General features: G+C 35.3%; 1 protein-coding gene across 1 annotated transcript in view; it reads right to left on the reverse strand.

The window, feature by feature from the left end:
• Positions 1-316: 316 nt before the first annotated feature.
• Positions 317-26,857, reverse strand: part of GAREM1 (GRB2 associated regulator of MAPK1 subtype 1) — a 74,644-nt gene continuing 48,103 nt past the window's right edge. Inside the window, 5 exon segments of the mRNA XM_026670387.2 lie at positions 317-6,910; positions 6,913-6,956; positions 9,873-10,039; positions 11,773-12,936; positions 16,619-16,749. Of these exon segments, the coding sequence (XP_026526172.2) occupies positions 6,045-6,910; positions 6,913-6,956; positions 9,873-10,039; positions 11,773-12,936; positions 16,619-16,749 (2,372 nt within the window). The 3' untranslated portion in view covers positions 317-6,044.

Genomic DNA, 26,857 nt, shown 5'->3' on the forward strand with positions numbered 1-26,857 from the left:
GTAAGGTGAACCCCTAGGGATAGACACTTCTAAAAATATGGGAGAGAGAAAAGGGAAGGAGTGTGTGTGTGTGTGTGTAGAAGCAACAGAAAGCAAGAAAGGGAAGTTCTCTCTAGTAGTACTCACAAGGGAAATTAAATTTTATCTTATTATACTTACCTGTATATCAAATCATTTCTTTTTACTCCAATTTCATTTAAAATTGTTTTTATAGGATTTTATTAATAATTTGTGTTTGAAACTCAATATTTTGATATGGCCAATGGGCTAATCAATAAATTAAAGTACTCTGTCAAATGAATAATCTCTGCATAAATATCATGAAAATAGTATCTTTAATAAACAAATATATTTACAATACAACACTGACATGTCTTGATATACGTTATAGCATTAATTCTTTGCTCCTGGTTTAAATAAATGTTTCTCATTCTTTAATGGAATTATACAGACCAGCACAAACTTCACAAATGTAACAATGAATATTCTTACTGAGTCATTTTTTTATTTTGTTCTGAAACATTTCTTACAAACATGAAACTGAATAGTAATATGGAATCTAGAAGCTCTTTTGATACAATGCAAATAAAATTTTATACCCAACCCAATGAATTTCTTTATTCACAAATTAAACCCATTGCTAATAAAGACAAAAACTTCTGTTCTAGATATTAGCAAGGCTTTTATATCCCACTTAGTTTTAAGCTTCATTTTATCAATGAGATGCCATGGATTCTTATTCTAGTGTCATCTTTCTACTGAAAGGTAAATTACAATCTCAACTACTGGTTTCTAAATTTTCATTTAAAAAATAAGTTTTGGAAATTGATGTTCCAATTGTAATTGCTCCAAGCATAACATAACTTCGAGTAGGGATATATACATGAGGCATGCTAAACCCCATTCATTCATCTTACTTTAGAAAGTAGCTACAATGTGATCACAGAGTTTCTGAATACTGTTAGCAGAGCTTTATTCCAACATGAAGTTAGATTCTTGTTGCTTAGCCTATTCTTTTACTGTTAGGTGCTGTTTTTCTTCATTTTTAATAATTATATATCCTCCTCTAAATTCCCAGAGGCTGTGAACTTAATAGAGCAACTATAAAATTATGAATTTGCTCATTTCAAACTTTATTAGACTTTTTCTGTAAGATTTATAAGACCCAAGATTTTTATGGTTTGGAATGGGTGATGCTAAACTATCTTTTAATCTAACTAATCAAAGACATATTCAGTCTTCAAACTGGTAGCATGCATCCCACGGGAGAGGAATCCATGCCCCTTCAGGAATGACTCAATGCACTGTGCCTTAAACAAATTGTTTGAAATACTACATGGGAGAATGGTGAGAAAGTGACAGTAAGGTGTTTATAATACTGCAGTTTTAAGGAGTGAGACCTGCTTCATGGGAATCTATAAGATCATACATTGTTATATTATTTCAGGATAACTTTAGCCATTGAATTCACCCTATCTAATTTACTGAATCACTTGCATTATGACATATATAAAAGTATACTGCACCTCAGGCATTTTAAGGCATTCTTCTTTACCAGGGGTCCCGCAGATATTATAGCACCTCAAATTTCAAAATTTCTAGACTTTGTGACTAATTTTAAAATGTATGGAATATTATACATTCTCCAGATTGGAGAAAGTAATTAGATTGAGGGGTGGTTTTTTTTCCTTTCTTTTTATCATAGCAGTTTGACATTTTCTCTGTATTACAGTATATGCATACTTACTTAGAAGAATATCTCCCAAGTTTGCTGTAATTATTTTCTCAAAGTCCATAATATTTTTTAACTTATTTCCTGGAAAACATTAAGATTGTACATCCAGCTTTGCACAAATGGATTTCATCTCTTGAAACAAATTTATCTTTCATAGGGACTGGTTTAGATCTCAGCTGCAAGAAGTTAGATGATTGACAGTATAAGAACCAGTTTAACATAATACTTAAGGCACCAGGCTACAGGGAAAGCCACACATTCTAGCCCTGGGTGACTTTGGGCTAGTCATGCTCTCCCAGTCCTAGAAAGAAGGCAATGGCAGACTATTTCTGAAAATCTTCCCAAGGAAACTGCTGGGAGTTGTCCAAAGAGTTGCCAGGAGTCAACACTGGCTTGAAGCCTCCAACTGCCAAAATATGACAGCAACATGTTGGAGATTTCTGAATCTCTTTGCTGTTATACAGCGGTCATGTGGATTCCTGAGTTCTGCATCTTAGTTTTCTCTTTGATGCATCCCTAAAATCTGTCTTGGAAGATAGAATGCATTTCTAGAATAGATTGAAGGGCCACTGCTGGATGGACAACCCTGAGGGATTTCGTTAAACTCTGCAACACAATGCATTGAAATATAGGCATTTGATTATCAATGACAATGCAGACACATAGTTGGCATTAGTTCCCCTGGTTCCATTCTCCTATACAGAAATCCACTTGAAGTTTGTGGCATAACACTGCATAGATCTAAGGAACTATTATAAAATGTTTCCTCTGCGAAATCCTCTGCAGTAGGATTCAATAGCAAGAAGCATATTCAAAGCTCTGCCTAAAGCAAACTCTTCATGTTGTGCTTTCAGCTAATCACTTTCATCACAGTCATTTTTCCAATTAGCACAGAAAAGCAGATATTGGATGGTGCCTAAATATATCCAGAATGATTCACTCTATGAGGAAATCAACAAGAATATTTTCCTTCTCCAAAGTATTTGCATAGCAGCATAAGAAAGTTATGATAACCTGTTTAAGTGCATGGTCTCATATTGTTTCCATACATCCTCCAGACATTAAACTTCTGGACATACTATCCAGTTAAAAGTTTACTAGAGTCTTTGTATAAATGGACAGGATTTCAAGAATTAGCACCATTCCTTGCATAGAGTCCCCATGCATATGAATACTACAATTAATCTTCCAACTGACTAGTATTATTAAATATATCAGGGAAGTGGATAGTTAAAATTAAAACCTCAAATTCAGCCTCTGGAGGGGCAGATAAAGGAGCAAGGAAGAGCAATGTACCAGGGTAGGAACTGATAAAAAGATCCTGCTATTTCAAACTGAGTTACATAGTTTCTTCGTTAAAATTTTCCTCCTTTCCTCATTCAGGGCTCTGAGCTAGTTCCAATGTTGGTGGTCAGGAATGTCAGGATTATGCTAGATGATATGCTTTCTCTTCTGCCATTTATAGCAGCAACTGCAACAGCATGTCTACCTTCACTTACTGAACTTTTAGCGGTTCCTGTCCCTGGATATTGCATATTCCTGGTGTTCTCTCCCAACTGCAACAGTCTATGTCTTCATTCCCTCCTGCCCCTAACCTTGATCTAGAAATTTGCAGTACTCGTTCTGGATTTCCTTCATTTTCACCGTATTTCTTCTCATCACAGGCCTTTACAGGTCCTACTAGCACCAGAGCCCAATCTGAGTTTATGGTACTAGTGCAGGGGTGTCAAACTCAAGGCCCATGGGCTGGATCTGGCCTCTGGGGTGCTTAGATCTGGCCCCCTGGAAACAGCAAAGGACCAGCCCGCAGTGCCTTGCTAGTGAAAATGGAGCTCGTGTGTGGCCCACAATAGCTCCATTTTCATTGGCAAGGGTTGCAAGAGGCCGATGCAGCCGAGAACGGAGCTCAGGAGCCCATTTTTGTCCATTCTCTGGCAGAGCACTTGGGTCACCACAGGCATCCCTGACATGAGTGACAATGAGCTGGCCACACCCACCCTGGCCACACCCACCCCAGCCCCCCAAGGTCAAACCCTGATGTAGCCCTCAATGAAATCAAGTTTGACACCCCTGTACTAGTGTAAGATTAGTCATTTACCACTACCCATCCTAGAAGCTCTTGTCTTGGCATAATCCTATTATGTAACACAATCAATAGGATAACCATTTCAAACCATTCCTTTCTTGTATGTACATAGCACTTTTTGGGCTAAAGCATGACTTCTGATAGACATTGTATCATAAAAATTTCTAGGATTGTCTGCATACAGCCAAATTATTCAGACCTTTCTGAAAATCTATCAAATGGCACTGCTGGACTACTCATTCCAGAAAGTTCTGTGCAGATGAGCTCCAACATCCATTACTTTTAAAGGCATCCACTTTCAAATCACTTTCTTTACAGAGTTTGCTAAATTAAGATTGTTTGAGTTTGCCAAGTTTGGTGTGTGTGTTTTTGTATGTGAAAGAATATATATCAGATTATAAAGGTCACAATTTTCTTCTAATGGCAAAAACATCGTTTTTCCTCTCATATATATGGCATGCAGTCTTCTATCAGGTTTCCAAACAAACCTTATAGTTTCCTAATACAAGGATAACAGGTGAAAAACAAATGCAAATATCACATTCAGAAATATTGCAACAAGGCCATAAAGAGATGGGAGAGGGTACAGTTATTTTTGCTTAAAAGTACACACATGGAATCATTTATTCTTGCTGTTTAATATTTAAATGTGCAAAGAATGAGTGGTGGTACATTAGACTCATTTTTCTCTTATAGCGATATTAGTGTTTTTGCGGAACATGATAGTTGTGAACAGAAAGTAGATTGAGATATACTGGTAGATCTTTGGTAAAACTGCCATTGATTGGCAAAGGTTTCTGGTTTCCAATTGCTTAATAACTTCCTCTGCCTTCTACCAAAATAGGTTCCTGAGAACAAATACTTAGAGAGGAAAAAAAGGTGGACTAAACAAGTGCTCAGAAGCACAATATTACAATATATTTAGTGTAAGTCCTCTAGCAACACTCATTTCTCTAAAATAAATCCCAAAAGCTCAATGTTTGTTCATTTTAAAGTCTGTTACAGTCAAAACAGACTAAGGGGTAAATGGATTAACCCCCACTGCCATTTAAACAAATGCATGTCAGATATACAAGATATTTATAATATATATACATCATTTAATAAAATACTTATTATTCCCTTAAGCAAAAAAATGCTTTAAGAAAATTATTCCATTTCATTTTGATTAGACAGGTTTAGTTTTTGGAATGTGGATTCTTTTAATTTAGATTAATAAGACAGCTTTTTTTCTTCCTTAACTGTATGCATTTTTAAGAATATTAAGGAAAAAAGAAGAATGGAAGAAATCATTGAATCACTCTACCAGTTTCTTACTTCTTTAACTGAAGTTACAATTGAATTCTAAATCCACTCTAATTTTAAATGTACTTTATACATAAACAATGGAAATAATGATCTTTATCAATTATTCCAAATTAAACTAGGGCATCAATATTTGCTCAGAATACATGTAAACATTTCAATAGTTTGCAAAATGGTTGAATTTTTTTTAATGCAATTATTTGCTGCTGTTGGTTGACATTGAGTTATTACTTTTCAAATTATTAAAATAGTATATTTTAAATCTCATGCCCCTACTAGACATCAAAAACCTTTACCTCTTTCTTTCTTTTTATTAATAGTATGCTATGTAAAAAAAAAAAACTGCTGGGTGCAAGAATCTATCTGCCCAGACTGTGGTGGATTTTTTTTTTTTTGCATTGAAATATGGATCCATTATTTATTACTACCTGGGAATTTTATAAAAATGAACCTACAGCAAGAACAAGGTGCAAAGGTGGAATATTTGACACTTTCTGTTAAACAAATAGAAACAGAAGACAATGACTATTGTTATTAGAATAAAAATAAGAACTCAAGAAAAAAAAAGATTACAGGGAAATGCAATAATAATAATAAACTGATTTGTGCACCAGTTTTGCTAATCCATAGTAATAAATATGTCTCACTAGACTACATGAGAACAAATTAATTCCCTTTAATGTCCACTATTTAGCAGCTATTGAATGTTCAGGGATGCAAAAGGCACACCTTTATCCTTCTATTATGTACAAAAGTGTTTGCTTAACGCCCAAAATAATCTGCATAGTAATAACTGTTTTTCTCCTACTATTTACAGAAGGAAGGAAGGACTTAGTGCAATAAAAAATTAAAAATGGTAGATTGTGAGTTAGTTTCAGGGTTTGTAGCATACTCTACATTTTATTGAACTGGTCAGCACTACATTTTAGGTCTCCAGCCATTAATAAATTGCAATATTTTTTTAACTTGTAGTTTGCTCAGTTTAAAATCCTCAGAAAGGATCTCTTCATTGAGCTGGACAAGCAAGTTGCCATCAATTTTTTCAGTTACAAAAAGTGTTATGACATCCTCTGACAAGCCTATAAATCGTAGAGACTTAGATACTTCCTCAATGGAAAGTCCAGACAGATCTACAGGTGGCTGCCATGGTGAACCGTCACCACAAGATCTTGGTGCTAGCTGAAGATGAAGAGGTGATGAGAAAGAATAAGAAACCGAGAAGAGGTCTTGCATGCTTTTTTTACCCAGACATTGGTCTTCAGAAAGGTCTGGAGAGCTCCTGTGAGGATCTTCCTCAGCACCATCTATTCTGAGAGACCCAAGACACAAGTCAAGCCCTGGCTTCTCCTCCACCATCTTTGGTGCACGAGGGGGTAAGGCAGGGCAAGAAATTGACTGCAACGTGTCACTTACTGCCAAACTTTTCTCATCAATATATTCAAGTGAGTAACTTGCTGACTTTGGGCAACCGGGCATGGTGCATTCTACCTCAGTTGTAGCTGGTGGTTCATCTCCTGCAGAGACTTCATTTCTGTCAAAATCGAATGTAAAAGGTGCTGGACAGCTTCTCTTTGGTGTGTTGGGAGTCTTCTGCCTTGGATAGCTATAACTTCTGCTCGGATCCAACAGAAACTCATTCCTAGAAAGGCCTTCAGCAGCTCCAGAAAAATGATTTGGCCATGAGAGTCTAGAGAACAAAGCATCAGCAGAAGGGCTTCCCAAAGGCAATTTGTTGTCAAGCTCTTGCAGGTCACTTTTTACCATACCACATGGATAACAAGTAACGGAATAATCTCGGAAGAGTTTTCAGCAACTTCTTCTGTGGCACTGCTTTGAGATAATTAAAAAAAGAGAGACAGAATTAGTATATAGTTTTTATAATTAGTAGTAGTCACTTTAGAATTCAGTAATTTTATATATAAAAGAGCACCGGACTAATGGAAAATAGTATCTATTGCTTCCATTATATAGACATTTTTTTCAGACAGGAGAAATTTAACAACTTTTCCCAGCAAAGTTGGCAACTTTCCTGGCAAATATTTTCCTTTTATTATATTAAGTTGCATATAATGGGCAAATATTTATGTCAAATATGCAATCCATTTTACAGAAAGAAGGTGTAATCACCATCCATACTCAAGTCCACTAGATTGCATAGGTTTTTTTTGCAATCTAGTAACTATACTATCTGTGGTTATAATGACATCTATTTCTGTGTAAGTGAAAGTCTATACTTGAATAGATAGCGTTCATTACAGTTCCACATGCCAATAAAGCTGTTAAGGTCCATGGCACTATGTATTATTATTATGGCTCTTTGCACAATCAGCAGCTGTTCAGACTAGATTTGGCATTTATGTCTGCTTATCAAGTCCTTCCCAAGGCATTATTATTACTATTACTATTACTATTACTACTACCACTACTATTATCATTATTAATCATTGCAGAGACAGCCAGATGTTCAGACTGGGTTTGGCATTTTTGTGAACCTATCAAGTCCTTACCAAGGACCAGGGACAGGCAGATTTGGATATTTGATGGTCTTACAGATATCATCGCAGAATAGAAGCTGTTCCAAGTAAAGCTGCCTTCTGCAATGGATGTTGTTCCAAGTAGCGCAGTCATTTGCAGTTCCGCTAGTGTTATAGCAGGAAGCTGCAATTTCTTGATGCATTTTGTAAAATTCTTGGACATGGTACCAAAAGCCCCAATTACAGTGGGTATCACTGTTACATGTTTCATCCTTAATCGGTAGTTTCAATGGCTAGGTCGTGATATTTTGTGCAAATAATAATAATAATAATAATAACAACAACAACAACCGTTTGCCATGGGGCTACTTTAGGTGGCTTACAACAATTAAAAAATAAAGAAATAAGAAGTAAATTTAAACAAAGCAAAAGCAAAATAATAGAACAATAAAATAAATAAGAAAAAAGATTTGATATTATCATCTCTTTACAGGGGAAAATAGGGCAATCAGCTACATTTTTTGAACTTCAGTAATGAAAACCAGAATCTAATTATTTTATAAGGGGTATTTTTCAAAATCTCCAACCTTTAACATAATAGATAAAAGGATCTAAAGTAGCCTTTCCCATCACAAAAGTGCTGCCCTACAATCTCCTTAATTCCCATTCAGCGTTTAGAAAGACAGTCTGAACAATATAGGTAGTCCATGGTTAGAAATAGTTTGTTCAACAACTGTTCAAAGTTACAATGATGAGACTTACAATCAATCCTCGACGTTGCAGCCAACTGCAACATTTCTGTAGCCACATGATCACCATTTGGGCACTTGGCAACCAACTTGTAATTATGAGAGTTAGAGCATCCTGTCATGATCACCATTTGCAACTGTCACTACTGGTTTCTGATAAGCAAAGTCAATGTGGAAGGTAGCTGGAGGTCATAAATGGCAATCACAATATCACACTTAACAATCACTTGGGGCTCACTTAACAGATACAACTGCAACTGTTGAAACTGCCATAAGTCAGCATAGTCACATGTCATGCTTTACAATCGTATTGCTCACAGTGTTCTGAAACTAGCTACCATCATTACCCAAGGACTACCAGTATGTGGCTTGTAGTCCAAAACATTTGGGAGATTTTAGTTTGGGGATGACTGATAAGGGTAGACTATAGCAAAAAAAAGTTCATAAAAATCAGGTTGATCATGTGTCTGATCCATTTTAGGGTTTGTTATGACATATGACGATAATGATGAATCTATTACAGTTCTATGTCAAAGATTATTACATAGCTCTAGTGGAAAAAGGATTTTAACTTGCACAATGCAACTCAATCTTGCTTGTTCTGAGTAGAGGTAGCTCTCCAAGACCTTAATCAGAAGTCTTTTCTCAATGCTGCTGGCTGTGATTCTTATCAGTGTCAATACCAAGAATGGTATTTACAAAATATAAGGTTACCACATCACTATGCTCTTGCATTTTTTCTTGAGATTTACAACCATGAGATACCCACTAATATGTGAACTAATCAGTTCAAATCTCAAATTTGTCCTTTATTTAATAAGGTCTTTTTTTAATGAATCAAAACAAGTTGAACAGGTTTCACCCTGCGAAACTTGTTCGTCTGTTACACAAGCACCGATGTCTGGCACCTCATTGCTTAGGTGTCATCGTCACAAAAAAATCATCTTTGGTGTTTTGATTGTTGATCTTGCTGCCTTATTACAAACCATCCAGAGATCTAGAAATAGATTCCCATCTTCTGGCTGCTACTAGTAAAAATTGGCAATAGTACTCCATTATTTTTATCTTTAGGATAAAATATGAAATATAATCTATTGATAATATAAGGTGCCAGAATATATAATTGCAACAATTGTTTTTATCTATTTATATTTAGCCTATACATTTTGCATGACTCTGTTAACAAATAGTTTTGGGAGGATATGAACAAAAAAACTGGATTCAGTGGTCTAATGGTCCTGTCCAACTCTCTGATTATTTATTCTTCAGTTATTGCAACCATCCATTTTCTATTAATTATTCATTACCCCAATTTTCTTCTACTTCTGAATGTGCAGGGGGAGAACTCTGTTTACTTCTCTTCACAGCAACACTCCTATGAACTACAGTAGCTTAGGCTGAGAGATAATGAGCTCCAACATCAAGTGGGATTTACACCTGTGCTTTCTCAGCCCAGCACTTGAACCGTACACCGTTAGTATAAAAATAAGACTGACTTTGAAAAGAAAACACTCAGTACTTACATATTGTGCAGTCCTGATGAATAATATGAAAGTGTTGGACTAGGAGAACGAGTTTGCTGCCGCACAGGTTTGCTCGTCCGTGGAGGAATAGAAGGGCTAGTAGATGTTGGCTTTGAGTTGCGTGGCGGGACAGGAGGAGCATTCAGGAGTCTACATTCCTCTCTGACCTGAAATCATGCACAATTGTAATGTAGCACATCATGCAGGTAATTAAGTATCCTGAAAACTAATAATATTAATAGGAATGAAACAAGGATAAAGAAATAATTATTCATCTAAGAAGCCTTGGAGTGTCTAAAGCAAAAATGGAATAGAAGAACTTGCACCTTAGACACCACATTTATTTATTTATAAAATTTATTGGCAGCTCATCTCATATCCAACGACTCTGGGCGGTTTACAATATACAAACATCAAAAAACATGAAAATCATCCATTGTAAAAAACACAGATTAAAAACATCAACAGATAAAATCATGGACATGTGGTGATGGGGGGAGGTCAACTGCCTCCACTATGTAACTCCCAAATTGGGGAAGCTAATCTGAATATCAGGTTAAGGAACAAAGAAGAAAAAAATCCTTCAAGGCCAACCCTTCCACCAGGCGGATAGGAAATGGCAGTATCAGCAGCAGCCCTCAGCTGTTGATTCTGATATTCAAGAACCAGTTCTTCTTTTGCAAGTCACAATTGAATGTATGCACTTCTTTAATTAGCATGTTTTTTGAATCTATGATGCCAGATGTTAATAAATTGCCCATCCAGATTTTGATGGACTGTAATTTGCATCCTCAATAAATCCAAATTACCCAAATGCTGACGTTTGTATTGAAAATGTAAAAGGTTTTGTCTTTCTTTTCTTTTTTTAAGCAGATCCAGAATTGCCTTTAAATGATGACTTTAAATGTTACTTATGTATTACCAGCAGAGGGCAGATGGTAGCTGCTGAAAGATGACTGGTTAAAAAAGCTGGTACAAATGCAATTATCACTAACATGTTGCTCAAATGAACAAACTATTTACAACTCTTTAGGGAAAGATTTCAACAAAATAGATCCTGCTCTTCCCTCTTTAAAATAAATTGTGATTTTTTTACTTTCAAAGACATTTCAAGGTTTTCTCTCATAAGAAAAGGAAGTAATTCAGAAAGTATTTAAAAGCATACAGTAATTGATTTAGATCCTTCAGCTGGAAAAATGAAATATCTAGATACATTTCAGATGGGTTTCAGGTCTAAATGTAGAATAGAAACTTCCTGGATGATGAAACAGTCTTGCTCAGATGAAATCCAGTTTAGACAACTTCTGTACATAGAGCTATCTTTAAAACAGTTCTAAAGCTGCAATTGACCCACAGAATAATGATTAGATTATTAATTAAAATTGAGCAGTTCGACATATCACACTGAGGTTTTGACACCTGCATTGCCTCCAACCTTGTTTCTAGGAGACAATTTAAAATCCCAGTGTTATTGTTTAAGTCCTAAATATACTAAAACATAGTATTATAAATATGCATTAAGCCCTATGGATCTACCTAAAACTTATATTATTTTTCAGAAATCATATTCTGAGGGCCACCAGACAATTATATGCAGATGCAATTTGTGCTGAGAAGTATTTCCACTTCACTGCACAAATCACCACAAAGTAGGCTCGAATAGCAACTCTTACCCATGTTTGGTTGAGTTCATTTGTCTTCCGCCAGCTTCTCTTGATCCGCTTCATCTCTCTCAGTTCCTCCATAAACCATGGGGAATGACAAGATTGACGGGTTAAGAGAGGCCAACTGGGCCCAATCCTATCCAGATTACTTCACCCCCTTATGAAAAATGTGTGTTCCATATGTATGATAGGAATTTCACCCATCTTGGGAATTAAGCAGAACACTAGGAACTTACCGCTTCTGATTTAGGAGGCACAGGTGGTGGAGGTAGGGAAACTTCTGAGGATTTTGCTGTTGCTACTGAAGAGCCAGGTGCTGGCAGCGAAGCTGTACCACCCGTGGACCGGAAAGAACTCCTGTAGTTGTTCTTTTCGCTCTGTGAGCGAGTAAGAGGCTGATCATTCACTTTCCCACCCTCTTTGTCCAACCATAATTCTTCATATGGAAGTTCCAGTTTAGGAGGTAAACAGACTGTTTCTTCACTAATTTCAGGAAAAAGGTAGTTACAGCTCCCATCCCTAGAATCTTGCAAAGCATCATGAGAAGATAAAGCCCACTCATTACACAAGTCTCTGCAATCATGAAGATTCACCTCACTATTTCCATGGAGGTTGTTTCCATAGACACACACAGAGAGACGGTGGAAAGACTGGGTCAACTCATCCCGAGCATAACTGAGAGAGTTTGGCACATGGTTGTGGCTGGTGGGTCGACTTTTTTGTGGGCTTTTGCAGTCTTCATTCCAGTCAGCTTTTACATCTCTCACGGCACGAGAATATTCATCAATATCGAACTGCTCTTGGCAGAGGCTGAACCAGTGCTTCACAAAAGCTTCATGCCACGCTTCTCCTTTCACAAGATTTTCTGGAAGGGTAAACTTTGGAAGAGCTAAATGCAAAGGAAAGTGCATTGGAACAATTTTATTATTATATAGTGCGCAGCAAACCACAACAGTCTTGGTTTGAATATTAACAAACTTGTAACGGTGTCCCTCACGGACAAAATGCAAGTCATAAGGATTCCGTGGGGGAGGGCTTGGCACATTCACATTCACTGGGAGCCGTGTCTTTTCCACAATGTTTCGAATGGTATGCTCGCCTTCTTGCATTTGCAGCTCTAAGGGACTACGTGTGCTAAATCTCCCTTTACACTGGAAAGGCAGACTAATACTCTCATTGGTCCGATGGTTCATGCAAATCAAGCAAGGCATTTTGCCTTTGCCCAATTTGCTAATGGAATTGAGTTTTCCAATTTTCTTGAAGATGGTGTTGAGCCGTGACTTTTCCTTTGAAGATTTTGCATATAGGATTTCTGCTTGTCCCATTAATGTGAGCTCATCTCCTGTGCAAAGGGTAATATTATAAACTTCGGTGTCTTCATTGCATTCGCCTGAAGCCACCTAGAAAATACAGCATTCAAAGTTAAAATAGCATATCAAGCTCTAAACTTAGGCGATGAACCCAGTGGTGGATTAAGGCTCACTGGTGCCCTAAGCACTGACAAATCTTGGTGCCCTGCCTCCTTTGTACGTACTGTACAAACGAAGCCATGTTCTCAACTTTGTGATGTCTCCTTTGGACCTGGTGCCCTAAGCACGTGCTTAATCTGCTTAATGGTTAATACACCACTGGATAAATCCAACAAATCTGAATTGTATAACTTCTTCTGCCTGGTATTCTATATGTTAAGACTATAACATCCATACATTCAGTGTGAATGTTACAAAGTGAGAAAGACTGCTCTAAAAAGTCCACGTGACTGATCACCTTACCTTCTTTTGTTAAAGAAATATCAAGAGTAATATAATATTAAGAATTTATCAGACAAAAATAAGTAATCTCTCTATGTCACAAAGCTTAGGAACATCAAAATTTTAAATTAAATTATGTAGAAACCTACAACCTTATACAATTAGGCTTGCTCACAAGCACTGAAGTGTTATTATAGATACTTTGCTATTCTACTCTAGTTTAATGCTATATTTGACTATCTGTAATTTGTGGTGGTATACTTATTCCTTCCCCACTTTCACTCTCTCTTCTGTATTTAAAAATAAAAGAAAGCATGAATGTGGATATCTAGAAATTTGAACTTTCAGTTATCAATACCCCCAGTCAGGCAGGCTAGTGAATTTAGATTGCAGAAATTGTGGACTATAGCATCTGGCAAGCAACATATATCTAAGTCTTGACATAAAGAAATCTCTCTTTCTCGAAATTAAATACTAATATATTCTACAAATCCCATCAATGACTATAGATTTCTATAGAGACTATTTTTGTTTCCCAGTTTAGAAAACAGAGCACACCTAGAGTGATAAAAATGTTGGCCAAACAGTACTGTGTGGCTGATCATCCAGAGATAATTGCTTCTTATTTCATGAAAATAGCCAGCTGGCAAACTCTGTGAAGTATGAATCTTACGTGATCAAAAGTAAATAATGCCTAGTACTCAAATTAGATTGTATAATCTATATCACCACAGTTCATATTTGCAACTAAGAATAAAAGTTAAGATTTTTCTTTCTGACCTGCAGTGTTAATAAAAAAAGTTAGCAAATGCTAAAATTTAATCTGTGAAATAAGGACATGCCATAATTCTGCAGATACATGTACCAGCTTTTAAAAACAGACAGATATTTTACTACATATACATTTCTGTAACTGAGTTATATATAACCTAGGATTCCAATCTAAGTGTCAGCCTGAGAAAGAACAACCTCTTCCAATCACACTGTAAATTGCACAAAGGAAATGCAAAAGTGGAACAAATCTAACAGGCATGCCTGGGCACTTCAATATTTCACATTTACACCATATGTAATGGCAATTATTTTGACAGAATCTAAGAAAGTCTACAGCCTTTTGATTATGATTTTAGGACACAGAAAGCAGCATTCTATATCCCTTGTCTTTTGAAAAATAATTTCTGGATTTTAACATTCACTGGATCTAAATTTATGTATGTACAGTATGTATGTGTGTGTTTGTGTGTGTATGTATGTAGTATATGGCATGAAAGACATGGATTGCAGCAGTAAAGTTGAACAAAAAGAACACAATAGTGCGATACAAATAAGATGGAGGTGTATGGTCAATTTTGTAAGGTATAAGAAATTCAAGAAGTTATATATTAAATTACAAATTACATTTTAAAATCCATTGGTTCATAAAATTAGTGTCTTATATATGAATGTCTAGGCTATTTTTCTAATTAAGTTTGGTATTTGTTACTTGCAAGAGGTCTACTTGTCCTCCTATATAAGCTCTCAGATGGCAGCTACTCACAATAAAAGATTAGGTGTCTGCTGGGGAGCACCACAGTCACATTCAGGGGAAGTTACTCTGCCCCATTTAAATGGAGAGCCTTGACAGATACCATGTAAGATGCAAACCCTATTCAAAGTTTTCCAGCACTGGAGGGTAGAATTAAAACTGACCTATATAATGACCTATTAGACAAATTATTATTCAGAAGAAAGATCCACTGGGATCTTATGCCAGATAAATGGTTTAACATTGCTACCTTAATTTATTTACTTTTTTTGTATAAAAATATGAAATCACAAAAAATAATCAGTAATATGTTTAGCAAAGGATCCACGGTAATGTGAACATTGGAAAGGAAATAATGTTTCAAACTGAACTCTTTGTTATGTACTGCTTATCAAGCTAATACCACAGTTGCAGAATTTCCTGAGAGGAAGTTATTCCAGTGGTGTGATATCTCAATACAGCTAATTCAGGAAACAATAAAAATCTAATTGAACATGTTTGTTGTTCAAAATTCAGACCCAAAGGCAAAACATTATAATTCATAATGAATATTAACAGCAATCAGATTTTTTATCAATTAAAATTATCTACTTTTAATTTTGATGAAAATAAGTGATCAGAATTTTCCTAAAAAGGAGGCAGATCACAGAATCAAAAGCAAACAGCAATTCTTGCTGTATATGATCCACACAAAACTCTTGCCTCCCAAATAATACTCTTCTTGCCACATTGGACAGCTTCTAAAAATGCTTAGTAAAAGAGTTTAATAATGAACTAAGATTGCGGTCCTTTGCTGTTTTGGAAGTTTATGGCAATAAAATGATGGTTTGGTTAATTGAAGGTATTTGCCTCTAGGGACTTGAAAGTTTAAGTTAACTATTATATGAGCTTGCATTTGCTTTAACTGGAGCAGAAACCTGTTGAAGAATTATCTTCTGAATTAGAATACTGAAGTGATCTTCTTAGGCCCTTTTGGCAGCACTGCCATTGTATAACTTATACTCTCTTCCTTTCAGTAAAAGGAAGCATAATGGATTTTCTCATTAACTCAAACGATGCTGTAATATTATTTAAGTCCATAATTCCTACTGTCTTTTGATTTGGACATTTATAGAAAAGCAAGTATGAAAAGACTGTGACTCTCCAGGAATGTAAAACAATTTGTCTGTGAGTGGATTTGACAGTCAACTCCAAGAAGATCCACGACAAGACAAACATGAATCACAGATTAATCAAGCAAACATTATTTGATTTTTACACTTAAACATAAAGGAGTTTTTTTGTTTCTTTATATAATCATTTTATTTTTTCTTTGAATTCCTATAGACTTAAAATCAATGCATTATTATTTTGCTTTTCTAGAAATATTTTATTATTCTCAGTCATCTGAGTTGAAAAGTAGATATTACTAACCATTACAATATATACTGTCTTTATGTGACCTAAGACATGGTGTAGAGTGAGTGAAACAGCTGCTCCTTTACCAAATAAAATCTAAGGGTTCAGAGGTGAGGGAGAGTGTCTACAACAGAAGAAGCTCTGTCTAAAATTTGGAAGCAATATTCTAGTTGAACACTGAAAAAGAACATTGTTGATTGGAGATAATTCTCTCCTTGAAAAGGTCTTCATATCTTGTAAGATTAAGAACCCTCAAATTCAGATTATGCAAAATGTACCCAAACAGATTAAGAGAAAACAACAATCCCAAATTACTTTTTGCACAATATATTTCTCAATTGCCATGTTTAAAAAAATGGCTTAACCATAAACCATTTAACTTGGGATAAACATTTGTTTAGGGGCTACCTTAACGTTGAATGTTATTTCCTCCATGACGTAAACTCGTTCAGGAAATGCTTTAGCCACCTCCTCCACACTGTTAAAATACTGCACTGGCTCTTTAATATCACGGTCTTGTTCCAGCAACTTAAACTGCCCTGAAAAAGAGTTGATAGATAGACGAGGAGTAAGATATTTATATTGGATTGCAGTTTCTGTGGCAACTGCTAACGCACTCCCTACTCCATTTAAGTTGGTCAGTTTCCTCCAATTATTAATAGTTAAGTAATGGAAGAAAAGATTGCACACATTTTTACAAACCTGAAAAGGAAAGAGCTACCAAGCTTGGCTAAACCGGAATTAGAAGAATGTGGGGGGGCTGATGTGAGATTTAATAGAATTTACAGGCAGGCTTTCTGGAAGTTAACTGAAAGCATTAATACATTCTCAGGATGGAACTTCACACAGGCTTCTGTGTACTTAGAACTTTTTCATGTTATATACTGTAAATTTTAAAACAGGAACTCCTTTTGTACAAAAAGTTTCATTTAAAAAAAGGAGGGTAATTATAGATGTTTTGTAGCTAAACAACATCTGTTAACCAGCTAATAAAGTAAGTTTCCAAGAATCCTTTTATAGACTTACACAAAAGTTCCTATGTTTTTCTCTTTTGGTAGAATTCCTTATGTTGATTCTGGCTTGAACAGAAAAGGAACATTCCAGAAGAAACTGGGATGTTCCACATACAGAACCCCCACACACATGCGTTATAAAAACATTCCAATTTTAATTAGAAGGCTCACAACATAGATTCAGTAGCAAATCTCGGCTACCTTCCTTTGATAATTGATATGGGCCATGTGTCTATGAGACTTGGTAACATGGTTTTTAGGGAAAGTAAGCATTTATTGGATAAGAATAAGTGGTAGACAAGAATTTACTTATTACTTGTATTTATCTCAGTAGAATGCACTGAATTCCATATCTATTAGATATTTAAAGCATATCTCCATGTGCTAATAGTGCACAATTATTTATTTGGACAAAGGTCTCATCATATCAGAAGAATAGCTCAGATGTGCTTATTCAGTTAGCATACAGTACCAGTATTTTGTAAAGGCATCTGGTCTGAAATACATTTGATTTAAAATGTTACATCCATACATATATGTACATCCATACACATATAATATTCCATTTTGGGATAAGCACATTATAAAGGCACAGAAAAAAAGTATGCAATAGTAAGTGAAAATAATGAATGTGATAAGAAACATACCTAAAAGTAACCTTCAGCAAGACATTCATTATCTCTTTCCAAATCTTTCTGTCATTGCAACTATACTTGCTTCCACCATACATGGCCTTTAGTTCTTTAAAGTTCTCACCTCTCACTCTCTTTTCCAGGATCAAATCTGTACTTTAAAGTTTTAAAGTCCATAAAACTGTCGACTGTATTAAGCTTAAATTACACATTTAATTTCATCTTTATACAAGTATGTATTGATAGTTTTGCAGCGATAATTCAGTGCTAGAAAAATGAACACAGATAGCTGATGCTTCATTGAACATCTTTATAAACATATGTAGATTTTACAAACCAGTTTTAGATTTCTCCAACATGGAGCAAACTCAAACAGAAACATGTTGCAAGTTCAGAGCAGAGTTCCAGTCTTCAGCAAGCAAGCAAGCTAATTTCATCTTCAATAGACAGACTCAGAGCTTCAACATAGCTGCAGAGTTGCAGAGTTTAACATTGAACCAGCCTAGGCTACTTTTAGTTTCAGTTTCCAGCCTAGGCTACTTCTAGTTTCAGTTTCCAAACTGTTCTCATTGGCTGATTTAGTTGCTATGCCTATTCATTGGCTGACCTTGTTACCAAGCTCTATTCCAGTTCATGAATATACTGACAGTATGTTTGATGGTACTTTCTGAAGATGGACAGAAGTCAATACGCATTGTGGGAGAACATATACAATTTTAGCCAGAATTATTCCTATTAGGAATAATAAGAGAAGGTTACAGTAAAGGCTCAACATATTTAATACTCCATACAGGGGTGGGATTTTAACAGTTCCGACCGGTTCTATAGAACCGGTTATGATTCTGTGCAGTTTGGAGAACCGGCAAATCGTGTCCTTGGCTGGCCCCGCCCCTCTCTGCCTGCCCCTCCCCACCCAGTCAGTCCTTATCACACATGCACAACATTGCACCCATGCCCGACATCACTATGTTTTTCCTTGCCCAGTCACTTCTTAAGGTATTTCTTTTTCCCCCTCCCGAAAATCAGATGTCCCTATGATCAGCTGTGCAGGGATTTCCCTCGCTTACTTACTGCTTCGCCCAGGAGGCTTCCCTGAGGCCCAGAAGGCCCCAAAATTGAGTGCAGGGGGGTGCTGTGTGCCCCCCCATGCTCCATTTTTTTCTTTCCTGGGCAAGGGGGAAACAAGGGGGAAACAGAATACTATAATACCTGGAACAAGTTATATCAATGGTTGCAAAAGAGAGGGGAGGTCGGAACAAAAATTAATTAGGATGAATAGATCTAGAATGTGATATGATAGAGGATTTAATTGAGAAAGATGGGCAAAACAAGTATAACAAAACCAATATTGTATAAATAATATGAATGTTAATTGTTTAGTAATTTTAGTATGTATGGCAGAGTAATGCCAGGACGGTTGTGTGTGTGTGTGTGTGTGTGTGTGTGTGTGTATGTCAATACACATATTTTCATAGGCTTTCAAATGTACCAAAGATTTTTATTTCCTTCAGTGCTAAGTAGTCTTTCTATCATACCATGCTATTCTTGCTACTTGCCTTATTATAGTTATATAATTAGGAAAATGGAAGAATGAACACCACTCTTTAAATTGCCATCCATATTCAACACTTTCAGTATCTGTAGCTTGTAGATCACAGATAAGCCACCTTTCATATTTTTCCAACTTTATAATCCCTGTTGTTCGGCCATGATAGTTGGATGCACTATAGTTCAAATTTTCTATAGTGAATTAAGGATTTGAAAAACAATGCTATTAATATTTTGGGAAACCTTACTGAAAATTGCAGAATGGATTGACTTATTTAACCTTGGGTTGTAACACAGTATATTTATCATATGCTGCTGCTCTGGTGGTTCTGCATCATTATACTAGCTATACAGAACTTAATATCTCAGTCAATAGCTGCATCCTGCTTTATTGCATTATGGAGGTCTGAAAATCTTTGGCTCGTGGCAGAAATGTAACATCTGGCATTGAAAAACAGATCAAACAAGTTGTGTTCATTCTTTCTTAAGAGAGTAATATTTGGCTGGAAACGGCTACAACTGTTCTGTATACTAATATTAAGCTATAGAAAAACATATAATAGAGGGGAATTGGTAGAACACTCCCACTCTCAGTGTTTCTTATTCTTTGGTTGAAAAGTCTTGCTGAGTGGCTACTCCTACTTCAGGGTCTCCTTCTTTAATTGAATGACTTGTTTCATTCATCATAAAGCTGCTTATTGAGCATTATTCCTTGTCTCTCCAGTCTTGATTCTGGTCCATGTTAAACAGACTGTGGTAGAAGTGTAGGATGGTGCATAGTAAAAAATTCCATCTGACAGGACAATTATGTAAACATTTCTGCTTCTGCTTAGAACTTTGGACAGAGCAAACAAGCCTTGAAAGAAACACTGCTTTCAAAAAGCAATGTTTTTGAACACGTACATAGATCATTTCTATGTAAAAGACTTCTCTTGTTTCATGGGCAGGAAGCCTTTAAGTTTACAGAAATTGAGAAGTTTAAAGCCAAATGAGATTATATAGACTTTGGCAATATAACGTACATTCATCCCACATTATAATGTGGACTAACACTCTACGCAGAATCTAGCATTTCAAAAGTCAGTAGGTGTGACCTGCAAACACTACACTGACATTTGAAGATGAAAAAAACTTTCCTATTATTGAAGACAACTATTTTTCAATCTATGGTTTATATAGCCTGTGGCTTATTGTACAGATCACTTGCATTTGTAAAAATTTCACATTAAAAACAATTTTGACACACCTGCCCATCAGAAGTTTTTTTTAAAAAAATTTATTTATTTTGTATACGTATTTTTTAATTAGTAAAATTTATTTATTGCATTTATTTGCCTCCCATCTTGTTTTGAAGCAATTCTGGGAGGCTTACAGTATAAAAACATTAAAATCATCAGAGATAAATATTCCTAACATAATAATATGAAAATAAAATCATAGTTCCAAGATGGGAAAGGATGGGGTCAGAAGAGGGGAGGATTGGCTCTTAATTAGCAACAGCATTTAGACTTATATACCACTTCACAGTGCTTTACAGCCCTTTCTAAAGCAGTTTACAGAGTCAGCATATTACCCACAATAACCTGGGTCCTCATTTTAGTGACCTCAGAAGGATGAACGGCTGAGTCAACCTTGAACTGGTGAGAATTGAACTGCTGAACTGCTGGCAGCCAGCAGTCAGCAGAATTAGCCTGCAATATGGCATTCTGTCTACTGTGTCACTATAGTTCTAATTAATCAATCACCTCCAGTGTGATATTCAGGACCCAAAACAGAGTTACCTGATAGGTCCAGATCTGTCAAGTAATTGGGAAATCAGGAGATTCAGGCAGTTCAAACGAGTTTAACAATTTATTACAATCTTAAGTTCTCTACAAGAGTCTGACCAAGTAACAATCAAGGGAAATGAGTGGGAGAAAGAAGGCATTCAAGGTGGGTTGGACTTAGATCTCTTGCAAGCATGCTCATCATGACTTATGATGTCTTTGACCCTTCCCTTGGGCGTCTACAAGGTCATCCTTTGTGTTTCACAGCAGTATCATCTGGGTATTACCACTTGGTCACAGAATCCTTCAGAGTTTTGAATACTGTAATGAGAATTCTGACATATTGCTGTTTTTCACGTTATCTGAAGAATAATATTATGATTGAAACAATATATGTGAAAGTTGGTTTCATGATCATATGGAATTGCCAACTCCCATTCCTACTAAATGGTATATCCCAGGACATTCATTAACATTCTAGTTACTGAAGGAATAACGACTCAAAAGAAGTCTAACATTGCTGTGGGACAAGAAAATGGTCCATCTGACTATTATAATGAGGGGAAAGCCAAGGCCAGAAAGAGATTCAAGAATATAAGGACTGTTCTGGTGAGGAACTCTAGGGTACAGAAAGACTGCAAAAAAGGAGGGCCGAGCAAGAGTTCACTATAATGCTTGAGCAATCCAACCAGTTCTTTTTAGGTGATGGCATTTAGGATTCCTCTAAAAGGGGTGAAGAATGTTGGACACAAAGTTATATTTTCGTGAAGGACAAGTCAGGCTGATTTCAGGCTGACTGAGAAAGAGTTTATAATGTATCACATTAAAAACAATTTTGTTTATAATGTATCATATTAACTTTGAAATTTTAAAAGTAGCATCCTGCTATAAAGCGAGGGGGGGAGGGGCAGAAATAAATACAAAAACATTCTTTCTGCTAGTTTTATTTTGCTTAAACTGAATCCTTTTCAGTGTATACCTATATTGTAGTTGTTGATAAATATCATGATCAACTTTCAGTGATGCTGACACTTTTATATTTATTTATAAAATATCTATTCAACTTTTTCAAATGATGAGTAAAATAACTAAATTATAGGCAGCCTTAACCATATCTTCCTTTACTCTGAGTTCACACATATATAATCCCTTCACATACATATTACAAAGAAGGAAGATCCAAAATAGTCATACAAAATGCACATAAGAAAGGAAAATCTAAACAACTGGAAGCAAGAATGAAAAGGAACTGAAATCAAAATTAGATAACAAATGAATAATGAAATAATAAATTATTCTTGCAGAAGGCCCTCTACTGAATTTATTCAGAAATTGGTAAGAACATATGTAAACAAATACTTTATTAAATCACTTGGTCCTAAAACATGGAAGATTTTTACAAGTCAAGCAACAACTTTGAACAGATTAGGAACTGGTTTAACTGGCATAGCAGCATCCTAATATGATCATGACACCATTCTCATCCAGAAATCTACTTATGCAATAGGGAAATAATTGTAATTTCCAATCGGTCCTCCAGCATTCCTGTCTCTTTTTAGGTTTCAGCTGATGGAAGTGTATCTCTATATGTGCATGATGTACAATGAAATAGCAACCTACTTGCCAAATAGTCTTCTAGCAAAATAATACTGAGAGACAGACAACATCTGTTTGTTATCCAGTAAATATGAAACATTTGGGAAAAAGCTTGTTTAAATACCTTTTCTGTCTTTAAAATCAGTCAACCCAAATGCACTTGTTCTCAATTCTACAGCCACATTTTCTCTGTGTGTATTTAATGAAGTGAAAATCCATTAATGCTTAGAATAGTAAGGATTACTTCACTTGATTCATTGCTTTTGGCTTCTAGCTATATGTAAAATTGGCATCCACAAATCTATAAAGCAGACAAAATTTCAATTTATCTGATGCAGTGATACTGAGATTCTGATTACATAGATGGGGTTGGGTTTTTTTTTGGGGGGGGGGGGTAAATTCTACTGTACAAGATATCCTCTATGTTCTGAATTCATTACCCTTGTGTTAGAAATGGAAGGCTATTTCAGTGCAGAATCTCATATTACCTCAGCAACATTACAATGGAAGTGGGCTTTCACTCAACTGAAAGATTTGATTCAAAGGCCCTTTATGGAAACAGGGCTGACAGTTATGAAATCCAAAAAAGGTACGAGTAATGAACCATCCTGTGAGCTTGAAGGAAGATTAATAAAACATATTTGTATTTATTACAGAGCAGGCAACTTGTTTCAGGGTGGAGGAGGATGAAACAAACAAAACGTTAAAAAGTTATGATATTTATGTAGTTATTTACCAACACATGTAAATTATATTAAAATAACCAAAATACATTTCAAGGCATGTCACAACTTTTGAGCACCCCTAATGTTTGGGAATTGAATGTTGAATAATTTAACATGCCCTAATTTTACAGGCTCAAAATGTGAGTTCAGTAATGATGTAACTCAATCTGAGTGCTATGGATGGATATTTTTTTGGGGGAGGGGTGTTGTAGAAGGCCGTAAATCATTCCAAAAGTCAAAAGAGATACATTCTCTTTTATATTACATTCCATAATATGCCTTTATTCTGGTATTTTTAATCAGTTATCAATGAGTAGGCAAAGTCTTTGAAATTGTTCGATACATGTATCTTATATATGACCGTGGTAGATGAAATCATACCACTGTAGAAAAAATAAATCTTTTCTGTTTCTCTAATCATTTCAATTTATAAATTTTCCATAAAGGTCAACATTTATACCAAAGCTTCAATGAATTTCCTTTCATATTTCCAATGTTGGATTGCCTTACCAATGTATATATGAGAAAAATTACTATTTGATTTCCTTAATTTTTATACTGTGTGTTAAATATATGCAAGAGTCTTAACTGTAAAATTAAATATGCCTTTTTCTTTATATCCTCTCCAACATGAAATTAAATAATTTTATGTCACATGAAAAAGTATAATAGAGGAATGTTCTCCAAAGCACTTTAAGATAACTTTCTTGATTTTTTGCTAATAAAACAAGATTTATCTTCCCTAAAATGAAAATCATGTTGTTTTCTCAAATTGAGTCCTTAGATCCACTTTTCATGCATACTATTTTAAATGTCTTCTGTTTTGTCTTTTAATAGCAGCATTTATAAATTACTGTAATAGCCTGGGGATAAGTGTTTACTTTTTGCTCAAAAGATATTAAGCATCAAAGAGCTTTACTGGTAATGGAAGTATTTATAGAACAAATAGATTACTTTAAAAAATATAAAAATGTAGATCATAACTGCTATCGAATTAGGAAGCTTTCAAAGTTATAAACACCAGACTAATTTCACCATCAATAAATAAGAGCACATTCAGTTGTTTCTAAATAAACCTATTATTGATTCAAAGAACTTAGAAATACTTTATTTCATTTGACATGCTCCTTAATACACCAATTCTTAATGTCCTTTATGGAAAATAAGGCAGAAAGTAGATTATATATAAATTTTAACTGGAACAGAACAATGATGGGATATTTGATCATTACCAGCCTGAATAGAAATTACTTGACAGAAGGTTTTAGTGACATACTATGTTCAGATGGGCAGCAGAGTCACTTAGGATCTAATCAAGAACTGTGCTGTGAAGTTATCAAAAGAAGCAAAATTTCATTTCTCAAAGATTTGTCACCTGTATGCTGTAAGCCTCAGGTTTTAAACATGGCTGTGTACACTCTCAATTCCTGAGATATTTCTTCTCAAATAGGCAATTAAGCAAGACTGACCAATCATCCAATGTTATGAACTTGGTGTAAATCAATTGCAGAGATTATGTTCCAACCAATTTTTCCCAATTATGTTTCATAATATTTCTAACAAGGAATTCTAGAAAAGTTTTGTGTGTATAAAAAGATAAAATACTGGAGCAAGAAGGTGTGTGTGTGTGTAAATAAATAAATTGAGGAAGGTTTTCTCATTATTTCTTAGTTCTGTTTGCTTTTTTTATTGTCATTAATTATCTTTCATGCTTTGTTGTTTCCTTTATTTTTGGTATCTGTACTCTTGTTTAAAATTGCTTTGAAAATAAAATTGAGAGGAAAAACTTGTTAAAGAAATTCACATATCTAATACAATAAAAGAGTTCTGAAATGCATATACTGTATAAGCCAAGCTATGTGATAAGTCCAATGGTATCTAACTTCACAGAAAAGATTTTCAGAAGATTTCCAGACAATGATATACATAGTGAACATCGTATTAGAGCTGGAATTCAGTTTTATGCATGTTTACTCAGAAATAAACTGCATGATTCAGCTGACCTTTAGTTATCCTTAGGCGTGCTACTTTAACCATCTCACATGGATTTTTACAGGAAAGATGCATCAGCAGTTTTCCATTAAGAAATATTAATCCAATGCTTCTATTTTTTTTTTTAAAAAACTATTTTTATGAGCAACAAGCTCAAAAGGTATCCCTCCCTCTGTCCCTCCCTCCCTTTAGTGATAAAATGAGGAACTGAAAAGGTCTCATTTCTGTTATAAATACAGTGTCTATTGCTGTAGAGGAAAGAGGGAATGGCCTTAAAGGGGAGGAGGAAGAGGCAACAGTCAGACCTACAAGGCCAAAGCAACAGTCATAACGAAAAGATTCTGTTACAATAGCTTTATAATAAAAGTAGCACTGACCTCCATGGCATTGGTTTTCCAGTTTGGTCTACACTGTGGGACTGACAACTCCTTGTTATTATTTAGCCCATTCTAACTTTACCTTTTCAATTTGCTCTCTGTACTAAGCAAACACATCTGTTACAAATGCAAACCATCCTCATTTCTCCCTAGTGTCTGTATATACAAACAAAAACCTGCATAGAAAGGTGGAGTCAAAAAAAATTAAAATGTTAGCCACCACTGTGAATGAAGTCTCACCCTTTTTAAAATGTATTGGATTAATACATTTAATTGTATTGTGTACAATAGCATTTAGACTTACATACTGTTCCACAGTGTTTTACAGTGCTCTCTAAGCAGTTTACAGTCAGCATATCAAACCGATCTTTTGCCAGAAGATGGCAGGTAGCTGGAAAAAGCACTAAAAATGATGTGCTTAGTTTCCTTTCCCCAGCAAAGTGGACATTTGATATATTGTCCCTTACATCAGGAAAATGAAATGGTTGTTCCCAGTATGTTTAGTAATTTGAGACTGATGCCCACCTCTACTTGGTTTTCTTCTATGCTCTTGTATTTATAAATAGCTCAGATCTTGTTCAGTGACCCTTCTAGCCCATTTTAACTTGGTCAAAAATAGTGTAATTATGATTCATGTACTTTGATAGTTGACAATGCAAAGGATCTGCAACTTCTTTTAATAAAAGTCAAGAGGCAAAATGAAAAAATGGGACTGAAATTAAATATAAAGAGCAAACTAAGGGTGACAGGTACATCAACCAGTCTTAGATTTGACAATGAAGATACTGAAGTAGTGGATAGTTTCTATCTTTTAAAGATCAACCATCAGTAAAGAAAAAGAAGTCAATAAAAACATAAATACAGAAAAGAAATGCAATAATAATACATAGGCATTTCCTATGAAACTCTAGGGAAGCAATAATTGGACTTTGGAGAAGAAGGATAGAAAGAGTATTGACATTTTTGAAATCTGGTGTTGGAGAAAGCTTTGGAAACCA

The sequence above is a fragment of the Notechis scutatus genome, chromosome 3 (genome assembly GCF_049901735.1).
Source record: "Notechis scutatus isolate UNSWTSFEM ecotype Mainland chromosome 3, rNotScu1.2, whole genome shotgun sequence".
Taxonomy (NCBI): domain Eukaryota; kingdom Metazoa; phylum Chordata; class Lepidosauria; order Squamata; family Elapidae; genus Notechis; species Notechis scutatus.